This window comes from Patagioenas fasciata, chromosome 22, assembly GCF_037038585.1.
Source record: "Patagioenas fasciata isolate bPatFas1 chromosome 22, bPatFas1.hap1, whole genome shotgun sequence".
In the NCBI taxonomy this organism is placed as follows: domain Eukaryota; kingdom Metazoa; phylum Chordata; class Aves; order Columbiformes; family Columbidae; genus Patagioenas; species Patagioenas fasciata.
This window is the reverse complement of record NC_092541.1, coordinates 4,490,447-4,501,050: the sequence shown is the minus strand read 5'-3', so window position 1 is coordinate 4,501,050 and position 10,604 is coordinate 4,490,447. Positions and strand designations below refer to the sequence as shown.

Genomic DNA, 10,604 nt, shown 5'->3' with positions numbered 1-10,604 from the left:
TGGGTGATACCTGAGTATCCTGGAGCATCATCTGGGCATCCTGGGCAACATCAGAGTGCCCTGGGGTAACACCTGTGCACCCCAGGTGATACCTGAGTATCCTGGGACAACACCTGGAGCAACATCTGGGAACTCTGAGTGGTAGCTGAATATCCGTGGGGAACATCTGGACACTCAGGGAAACATCCAGGCGCCCTGGGTGATATATGAGTATCCTGGAGCAACATTTGGACACTGTGAGGCAGCATCTGGGCATCCTGGGTGCTACCTGAGTATCCTGGAGCAATATCTGTGCACTGCAGTTCGAGACCTGGGTGTCCAGGCAACATCTGGACATACGGGGCCACATCTGGGCAGCCCCTTGGTGGGGAGGGTGGTGCAGTGTCCCTGAATCCTTTGGGGACACAGGGATTTTTCACAGGGATGGCCCAGCCCAGGGCAACGTCCCCTCCTGTTTGGGTTGAGGTTTTTACTACCCCAGGAGCTGCAAAACATATTCCATTTATTTATGCAAAATGTATCTTGCTTTGCTGAAAACCCCTTCAGAAAGCAAGCACCCCAAAGATGCATTTGCAACCCCAAAAATGCACTTGCAAACTCATAACCGGGCTCTGCTCCAATTCCTCTTCCTCTCACAGGAATTGCGTCGCCAGGAATTCAGCAACGGACGCATCGAGCCGGTGAAACGACCGGGATTAACACCTCTCGCTGCAAAATCCACAGCAAAAACAAATCCCGGTTGTGATTCCCACTCTGCTGTGGCGTTGCTATTTTCTCCCACCCGCTCGCCAGTTGGAAGGAGCCCCATGGAAAGCAACGACTCGCATTCCCGGCCGCTTATAGCACAGCACGTGTCCCCTGAATCACCGCTCGGGCCGGGGTTGGGCTCTGCGGTGAGTCAGAGCCAGCGAGGCCCCACCGCGCCGGCCGGAGCCCAAATCCTGCAGCAGAGCTTGGAAACAGCAGGAGGTTTTTAAAGCTTTTTTACTGGTTCTTGAATTTATTCAGCAAATATTTCCCCAGGGGACTTGGGATGGGGATAAAGGGGGTTCGGGGGGTTTTCCCCCCAGCTTGGATTTGGGATTTAGAGGTTGGATTAAGGGAAATTCCCCCCAACGCAAGAAAACCAAAGCATGGGGGTGCCAAAAGGTGATTGTCATCCTGCTCCAGCACCCAGCCCAGGGTCCCCAGGGAACCCCATAACATCCCAGGGCACCTCGTACCTCCAGGTCACCCATGTCCCCACGTCACCCACGTCCCCATCCTGCCTTCAAGGAAAGCACTCGGAGCAGCAGATGGAGGAGTTTCACCCCAAAATCTGCCACTTCTTTAGTATCATAATTAGTTTGATAATAATTAACAGTAATCAATTGTTCTTCTAGACCCAGCTGTCCCCTGCCCCATGCAATGGGACAGTGGCCCTGCCCAGTGCTCCGGTGACATTGTCCCAGTGCAACATCCCAGTTCCTCAGTGCAGTGTCCCAGTGCCCCTGTGCATTGTCCCTGTCGCCCAGTGCATTCCTCTGGGGCCTTCGGTATATGGCCCCAATGCATTGTCCCCACACCTGGTGCATTGTCTTCATCCGTTGTCCTGATGTGACAATGCATGGTGTCCCCACACATGTCCCCATGGGGACATCTAGATGATTGTCCAGTGCCCCAGAGTGTTGCCTTGCCCCGCTGACCCAGAGCACAGCCCCGCTGCCTCATTGTGTCACCCCACGGCATCGCTGCGCTGTGCTTGTGCACTGTCCCTGTGTGCTGCCCTGCACCCCGGTGCAAGGTCACACACACTGCACGGTCCCACTGCACTGTCCCTGTGTGCTGCCCTGCACCCCGGTGCAATGTCACACACACTGCACGGTCCCATTGCACTGTCCCTGTGTGCTGCCCTGCACCCCGGTGCAATGTCACACACACTGCACGGTCCCACTGCACTGTCCCTGTGTGCTGTCCTGCACCCCGGTGCAATGTCACACACACTGCACGGTCCCATTGCACTGTCCCTGTGTGCTGCCCTGCACCCCGGTGCAATGTCACACACACTGCACGGTCCCATTGCACTGTCCCTGTGTGCTGTCCTAGTCCACTGTGTCGGTGTACTGTTGCACTGTCCTGGTGCACCGGTGTCTCTGTGCACTGTCCCAGTGCTGTCCCAGTGCTATGGTACACTGTCACATTGCAATGCCCCAGTGCACTGCGCTGGTGCACTGGAGCACTGTTTCAGTGCACTGTTCTGGTGTACAGGTCATTGTCCCATTGCATGGGCTCTCTCTCTCATTGCACAGGTCACTATCCCGGTGCACAGATGCACTGTCCCATTGCACAGGCCACTCTCCCGTTGCACAGGCCACTCTCCCGTTGCACAGGTCACTATCCCAGTGCATTCTCCCAGTGCACAGGTCGTTCTCCTGTTGCACAGGTTGCTGTCCCGGCGCACAGGTCACTGTCCTGGTGCATTCTCCCAGTGCACAGGTCACTATCCCGGTGCACAGGGCACCCTCCCGGTGCATTTTCCCTGTGCACAGTGTCACTGTCCCGGTGCACAGGTCACTATCCTGGTGCATTCTCTGGTCTCGGGGCACAGGTCGCAGTCCCGTCGCTCCGCCCCGTGCCGTCCCCGCCGCGCTGCAGTCCCTCCATCGATCCACAGGGGGGCGCCGCAGTGCGAACGCTCCATCCAGCCAGCAGGGGGCGCGCGCCACTGGCTGCGGGGGGAGCGAAGGGGCGGGAAAGGGGCAGCGCGGCCCGTTTCGGAAGCGACGCGCTGATTGGGCGCGGGGCGGAGGGGCCGATGGAAAGCGGACGCTGATTGGTCCCCGCGCTCTCCCCTCACGGAGAGGACGCGCAGCGGGGCCGGTCTCGGTGTCGGTGTCGGTGTCGGGACCGGCGCCATGGACGAGCCGGAGTCCGGGGCGCAGTTCCGCGCCGCCGTCCAGGTGATCCAGGGGCTGCCCCGGAGCGGTGAGTAGGGAACGGGGCCGGGGAGCTGTGGCTGTGGCGGCGGCGGCCCCGGCCCCGCTCCCCGCTTCGCTGAGGCCGCGTCTGGTGCAGGTTCGTACCGACCGTCCTATGAGGAGATGCTGCGTTTCTACAGCTACTACAAGCAGGCGACAGCGGGGCGCTGCCAGGGCCCCAGGCCCGGCTTCTGGGACCCCATCGGCCGGTACAAGTGGTAAGGCCTGCGGGGGGTGGTGGGTTGTCCCAGCTGGGGCCCGGGTCACCCCCGGGTCACCCCCGGGGTCATCCACGGGTCACCCCCCGGGTCACCCCTGCCCCACGGCCGCTGTCACCGCAGGGACGCCTGGCACAGCCTGGGCAGGATGTCCAAGGAGGAGGCGATGGCCGCATATGTGGCCGAGATGAAGAAGGTGGCCCAGAAGGTACTGGGGAGGGGAAGAGCAGGCGGGGCACTCGGTGACCCCCGTTTTCAGCTGCATGTGCCCTCCCCCAGATCATTGACACGGTGCCCATGGATGAGACAACGGAGGAGATGTTCAAGTACTTCGAGCCGCTCTACGAGGTGATCCACGACATGCCCCGGCCCCCCGAGGCGTTCTTCAAGAGGAAAGGGGGTGAGTGGGAGCCTCTGTGCCCCGCTTGTGCCCAGCGCATCCCTCACCTGCCCGCCACGCTCTTCTCTCCTGGGACATCACTGTACCCTGTTCTCTTCTCCATTGGTACAGCCGTCTCCTCTGGGCTCTGTGCTTCCCCAGGGCGCATCCTGCTGCTCCCTTAGAGGGAACCAGCACAGACAGACACACTATGTCCCATCTGCCTTCCCCGCCATGGCACAGCCACCGCTGTGGTGCCTGTTTGGGCACCAGCGGACAAGTGTCTCTTCAAGTGACACAGGTTTCTAGGTGTTCCTGCAAAACTTTGGGGCAAGAACTTGAGATTTGGCTTCCAAACGGCTTCCAGACTATGCGGTAGAGCAGGTGCCATGGCGGGGAGGCTGCGCTTTCTCCTGGCGCTGGCCCATCTCTGGGCACGGACTGCGGGTCATCTGATGTAAACATCTGGATAGCCCAGTCAGTTTTTGCAGCAGAGTGAATGTGGAGAAACAGCTTGAAAACAGGATTAACGTGACAGCCCTGAGTCCTTCCCCGCTTATTCTGTGCCTGTGGCTGCTGCCTTGTGCTGAGGGGTGGCTGGGGACCTGTCTCACCCCCAGAGCAAGGCTGTCCTTGGTGCTTCTGACTTGTGACAAGTGTCCGAGGGACTTGACGTGTTTGTTCAGAAAGGTGTTGGCTACAGCAGAGCAAACCTGCTGGCTGCACATGTGGCTGTGCCACCTTTCTGATATATTAGCTCAGCAGCAGACGAGCTTTCTGGGTGTATTTGTAAACTGTGAGTGCTTTGCTAATGTCGGAAGAGCACTGACAAGTACACTCGCTCCCTGCCTGTCCCCAGGCATCTGTCCTGTGTCTGACAGCTACTGTCACCCCCTGCTTCCAACCAGGATGCTGAAAACATGTGGCCTGTGTGGCTTGGCCTCAGGGTGGCTGCACCTTCATGTGGTCCCCAGGTGCTTTTGTTTTCTGTTTTGATGCTGAATCCCTTTAAAAGGCAAATAGATTGAATTTTTCTTTGGAATGTAAAAGTTGGCTCTAAACTCCTGGTCATTACCAGCTTGGGAGTGCCACCCTGCACTACTGTCACTTGTAAATGACACTGTCACTTAAATCTAAACCTGGTAGCGTCTGCAGAGCGAATAAGCCTGAGGTGCCTGAAACGGTGGTTTAAACCACCAAACTTCTGCAGTTGTTGAGTCATTTGTGTTAAAGGTTCTCAAACCTGCCCTCAGGTTTTGTGTGATGGCAGCTTTGGTCACTGATAATTCAGAGGAAATGGGGGATTTTAGATGCTGTGGCCAAGCGCAGCAGGCACGGGGCCCTCAGCGGCCATGGAGCTTTTGGAGGACAGAGGTGCTGTGTGCAGGGAGCCTGAGCTGGTTTGGTTTCATTTATTTACAAAGTCAACACGTTGTGAAGTGCCACTTGGAACCCAAATTGTGACCGGTTTGGCATTCCAGTGGGTCTCCAGTCAGCAGAGATTTCACCAGCATCTTGTGCACCCAGGCCCAGGCTCCGAATTAAGAAGGAACTGACAATTAAGTCCTTAACTCTGGCTCAATACTGCTCTGCCAGCCTGGTGGGCACAGGGGGAGCCAGTGTTGGAGCCAGGTGGTGACATGTGAGGTGACAGGACCCTGCCTGTGCCACCCACCCGGTGGGGCAGGCCCAGGGATCACAGCACACGCTCTACAGAGAGATTTGGGGACGGTGACAATCCCTGAGCAGAGCAACCCTGGTGCAAACTCCGCTGTGGGGTGGAGGCTGCCCTTGTCCCCCCCACCCCAGGGGGTTCAGTCACGTAGGCCATGTTCTGGGGGGGTCCCAGGGTGGAGATGTGCAGGCAGGGCGCAGGCAGGACCGTGTTGCCACATACCTGCCTGGCCAGGAGCAGGGAGCAAAGTCCCAGGGGAATGTGTCTGTGTTTAACCCCGTGGGCTCCGTGGGGCAGTGGGGGGGGCTGGATCCCCAGGGAGACCCTGGGCCCCCTTGGGGTGCTGCTGCCTGCTGAGAGCCCTCGCAGCTCTCCCCGGGTTCTTGTGTTTGGTTGGTTGTTAGCGCGGGTGCGCCCTGTGCCCTGCCAGGGGACGGTGGCTGTCATCTGTTCACATTTACCAAGCATTGGGCCAATGCTCATCCCTTTGTCTACTGCCACGGGGGCTTGGGGACACCCCCTGGGTGAGTGTGACACTCTGCATGGGGTAGATCCTGCAGAGTGGTTGAGTTCATGTTAATTCCTGCCCGTTGGGAAACAGCAATGATCCTTCTCCCTCTCATGGTCAGGGGCTGGTGGCAGGAGGGTGGTCCCGCGTCCCTGTCCCCAAGCCGCGCTGGCAGGGAGCAGCGCAGTGCCCAGCCCGCAGAGAGTGGCACTGCGAGGATCCCCCACAACGCTTTAATTCTCTGCCCCTTCCTCCGTGCAGGCAGCCAGGAGCTGACGGCCGAGCCCGGGCAGGACGAGCCAGTGAGCAGCACAGCTCCAGAGCACCCCGAAGATGCCGTGTCCGTGGAGCAGGACGGGCAGCATGCGCCAGGTTGGTCTCCCTGGTGTGGCCGGCACCTGGTAGAGACCCCACGGAGGAGGCACTGGCACCAGGACAGGGCCCTGTGCTGTACACAGAGCTGTGGGCTTCAGGCATGGTGGATCTGAGCCCACTGGTGTCTGGGGTGTCAGTGGAGCAACAGCAAGCCAGAGCTTTCCGTGGGTCCAGCTCTTGGCACCGGGGTAACCCCCGGTGTGGTGGTTTGTCTCTGCGTTGCTCTTACCTGCACAAAGGGCCCTGATTCGGCCAAACGGCAGCGGGAAGGTGAGGGGGTTTGCCTGGAGACTGGGAAAACATCGCCCTGGAAGGTCTGTGTTCCGGGGGGTGTCCCACCTTGCTCAAGCCCCTTCTGCGGCACCGGGAGCCGCAGTGCCAAGCCCCAACTCTCCCGGCCTACGCCGCAACTGACGCCTTGGTCTTGTTTTCTGTTATGTGAATGGTACCTGCCATGCTGGAGTTTTGCTGGCCACCGTGGTAGCCCCGTCCCCAGGTGGGAGCCATGTGTGGGTAGAGGAAACCCCCTAAAATGGCACCATGTCAGGGCGTGCCTGACACTGCGGGCAGGAGAAGGGGGAATTTGGTTCTTGGATTGATGGCAACAACGTGGGTGATGGTAACGGAGCCGGTTCCTTCCCCCTCTGCGCCTCAGTTTCCTTCTTCTGCCTCACCTTGTGCATGCCAATGCCTTCCTGCCCGCTCGCCAGCCTGTTGCCTTGTGGCTGTGCTGAGCTTCTGCTGCCCTGTGGACACAGCCACAATGCTTCCCCACCACGCCGGCGCTGCCCACGGCTGAGCCGTCTGCTTCCCTTGCAGGAGGTGGGCTGGCTCTTGCCGCCGAGGTGCACCAGGGTCACCAGGTGACCAGCGACTCCGAGGGGGACGTGTACTGCGATTCCCTGGAGCACATGGAGCCGGAGCAGGTAACGGAGGGCTGGGAAGCAGAACCCTCCGTATTGTTGGTTCTTCTGGCTCTGTGCATCACTGCGGCACTGCCACAACACCGCAGCACTGCCACAACACTGCGGCACTGCCATCCTGGGCACCCAGCAAGATTCCCAAAACCTATGGGGCCACCCTGTTGCACCTTCTGTGCTTTGTGTCCCTGCAGAACCTGGTCTCCATCGCATGGGGAGCCCCCGGTGCACCCCAGCACCACCCGCAGCCCTTCGTTGCTGTCGTGTGGCTCTGTGGCGCACTGGTGGGTGCCAGGACTGGTGCCAGTAGCCCCCCACGGGCAGGTTCTGCTCCCTGCCGCGGTGCAGCCAGGCCGGCACTGGCACCGTTTGGCACTGGGGAGTCCCAGCAGACCCGGGGGGCAGGCAGGGGCCACCCGACCACTCCCCAGAGCTTTTTTGCCCTCTCCAGCCTGGGCACCTCACGTCCCCTTGAGATCCTGGAGTTCTTTTGCCTCCCAAACCAGACACTGATGGTGTTACCGATGGGATTTGGTTTTGCTCAGCCCCATGTGCCCTCCCCCACTAAAAATGCCACTGTGGGGCAGAAGCAGAGACACCCGGGGAGGGCAGCGGGGGTCTCAGGGTGCTTCTCTCCCCCTGCGCAGGCTGGGCAGCCGCTGGGTCTGTCCCTGACCAGCGTCATGGCCGGGCCTGAGCCCCTGGTGCCCTGCGGTGCTGGGCAGGGCGAGCGGGGTGAAGGCAGAAGACGCGTGGGCAGGAGCAGCACTGGCCATGCAGCCCGTGGCTCCCAGAGAGGTGGGTGCAGCGCTGGGCTCCCCTGACCTCCTGCTGCTCCTCTCACCTCCCGGAGAGCGGGAGGTGGTAGGGGGCTGAGCGGAGGGGTGAGGGCTGTGCCCCACAACAGGGAACAGCGTTTGGCTCCAGCACCCAGGGTGGGTTGTTCTGTAGCCACAAGAAGTCCTGAGTGCCCCTTCATCACTTGGTCCCCAAACTGTTCGGTGAAATTACCTGTCCAGGGTTGCCAGTTTCTCACAATGGCGCTAAATCACCTAACATTTTAATTGCCGAGCAGGGGATGTGGGTCTCCGCTGCCTGTACCCAGCTCCTGCCGCAGTCCGGCTGCCAGCATCTGCCCAGTGCCTTTGGATGGGGCTGGGGACAGAGGGTGACACTGGGCACAGGGACGTCCTGCTCCTGTGGTACTGCTCACTTAATGTCACCCATCACTGCTGCCGGCATTTGGTGACACTCCTGGCTGCTTGACCTTGGGAGTTCAGGTGTGACGAGGCTGATGGAGCTGGGCTGGGCTGTCCCAGGGCTGGGCTGTCCCCAGGAGTGCCAGCACAGGGGATGGGCAGTGAGTCCCGGTTCATGTCACGGGTCAGCTGGGGGCTTTGCCAGGCTGGTGTGTGACCTTCAGTGTCCCATCTTTGCCAGGGGAAGCCGGATGACACACATGCACCACTGCACCCCCTGCATCGGTGAGCCAGAGGTCACCCACTGCCACCACCACTGCACTGGGGTGACGTGGTGACCTGTGTCCCTGGGAACAGGCCCAGTGGTGGCTGGTGGGGGTTAACGTGCTGGGGTGGGCTGGCAGCTCCTGGCTCTGCCTGGAGCCAGCAGCGTGTGGGCAGCCACCGATGAGATCCAGCGCTGGCTGTTTGGTGACAATGCACAGAGGTTTGGTGACAGCACATGGGGCTGTGCCAGTGCCGGGGGTCCTCGGGGAGCCCAAGCTGCACGGGCAGCGCTGCCATATGCGCTGCCTGCCCCCCCACCTCAGCGTCGCCCATCTTTGCACCCCACAGATCCGTGCCTCGCTGTGGGGGAGCAGGATGCTGGGAATGTCGCCGAGCTGTCCCTGGAGCTGCCGCCAGAGCTGGAGGCCCATGTGGCCAACACTGTCCAGGCGCTGCAGGACGACATGCGTCGAGTGCTGGAGCGCCTGAGCGAGCTGGAGACGCTCACTGCTGCGCAGGTACGCGCTGTGCCACACAGGTACGCGCTGTGCCACGCAGGTACATGCTGTGCCACGCAGGTACGCGCTGTGCCACGCCAGGAGCTGCCGTGGGGCTGGCAGGGCTGGGAGCTGCCACGTGCCCATGCCGGGGCAGGCCAGGCCATGGGGCTTGGCTCCCGGCCCTGCAAAGAAGCAGCCTGGGGTGGCCCAGGTGTGGAGGGACTGCGGGGTTCGGGGACATGTCCTGGCAGGGCAGAGGTGGATGCTGCTCTGATCTGCAGGCAGTTGGGGTGCAGGCAGTTGGGGTGCAGGCAGGGAGCCAGGGTGCAGGCAGGGATCTGCTGCCCTCACCATCCCCATGGCCCCTGTGTCCCAGCTCGGCTGCACCACCCAGATCCTCGTCAGGAGCCCCACGTGGGCTTGTTCCTGCCCCTTCCCTCCCTCTCCGGGGCTGAGGGGGCTGGGAGGGGGTGCCCCAGCACAGCCTGTTCCCCAAACCTCTCCTGTTTTGCAGGGGGACACCGCTGGGACCGACCCAGGCCAGCTGTGTGCTGTGCAGGTGAGCTGGGGGCGGAGGTGACACTGGTGCCAGCCCTGTCACCCCCATTGCCCGGCTGTGGGTTCGGCTGTCCCACAGGGACCTGCAGACACAGTGCAGGGGACAGGTCGGGCCCCTCAGGGAGCAGGTGACATCCCTGGGGACACATCCCTCGTGTCCAGGCACTGGGGACAACCATGTTGACACAAGCTCTCCGTGAGATGGTAGATGTGACACTGACAAGGACTGTTGGGCTGTGATAGTGCCTGCTGTCACTTCCCTCCCTGCAAAGGGCTGAGGGGATGTTTGGTGGCACTGGTGGCATCTTTGCCCCCCTCTCCAACCCACCTCTCTCTGTCCTCTCGCCAGGAAACGTCCCTGTGGCCCTTGGCCGTCTCCCCACGCACCCTCCTCTTCCTCCTCACTTGGCCTTTCGTCACCCAGTGGCTGCTGCGCCGCTGGCAGGGCAGGAAGAGGTGACCGCCGTGTCCCCGCTGCCACCGCTCTTTCCCCATCCTGCTTGTCACGAGCTGGGGAAACGTCCACGGGATCAACACGGGTGTCACCTCACCCAGCTGGGAACCCGGCCCCGCCGGAGGGGCAGCCACCGCGCACCGATTGTCACCGTCACGCTCAGGGTCTCACCAGCACCGCCGGGATGGTGAAGGGGCCAGCTGCCCGTGGGGGGTGGATCGTCCCCGCACCCCAAATGGGATCCGGGGGGATCTCCTCGCTGCTGCGCACAGGGGGACACCACGGGGACACTGTCACCGCCCCTGTCCCCACAGACCGGGTGCATCAAGCGCTTGGACATCTGAACCTGCCTGCATTAAAGTTGCCTTTGCAGCCCAGCCCGGCCTGCCCTGCTGCGGGGAGGGGACGGCGGTGTCACCGCGGCCACCGCGCTCCGGCCTGGCCACCCCGCTGGGACACAGAGGGACACGGTGGCAGCCGTTTGGCCCTGCCAGGTCCCCAGTGCCCCCATCCGCAGGGTCCCGGTGACACAGGTGGCAGTGCCACTGCAGGGGGGCAGCTGGGGGCAGCTGGTGCGGGCAGGATCAGGCAGGA

At 61.5% G+C, this 10,604-nt stretch overlaps 1 protein-coding gene across 4 annotated transcripts; it reads left to right on the top strand.

Moving 5' to 3' along the window:
- Positions 1-2,803: 2,803 nt before the first annotated feature.
- ACBD4 (acyl-CoA binding domain containing 4) lies at positions 2,804-10,387 on the top strand. 4 transcript variants are annotated; one of them, XM_071818098.1, is made up of 10 exons: positions 2,804-2,964; positions 3,055-3,175; positions 3,299-3,383; positions 3,455-3,575; positions 5,999-6,109; positions 6,932-7,038; positions 7,680-7,830; positions 8,847-9,016; positions 9,513-9,557; positions 9,906-10,387. In XM_071818098.1, the coding sequence occupies exons 1-10, from the start codon at positions 2,895-2,897 to the stop codon at positions 10,014-10,016; spliced, it is 1,092 nt and encodes a 363-aa protein (XP_071674199.1). In that variant the 5' UTR covers positions 2,804-2,894; the 3' UTR covers positions 10,017-10,387. The 4 variants fall into 4 exon arrangements, with proteins under 4 accessions (XP_071674199.1, XP_071674200.1, XP_071674202.1 ...); XM_071818100.1 differs by having other exon boundaries at positions 2,857-2,939; XM_071818099.1 differs by lacking the exon at positions 9,513-9,557.
- Positions 10,388-10,604: the final 217 nt, after the last annotated feature.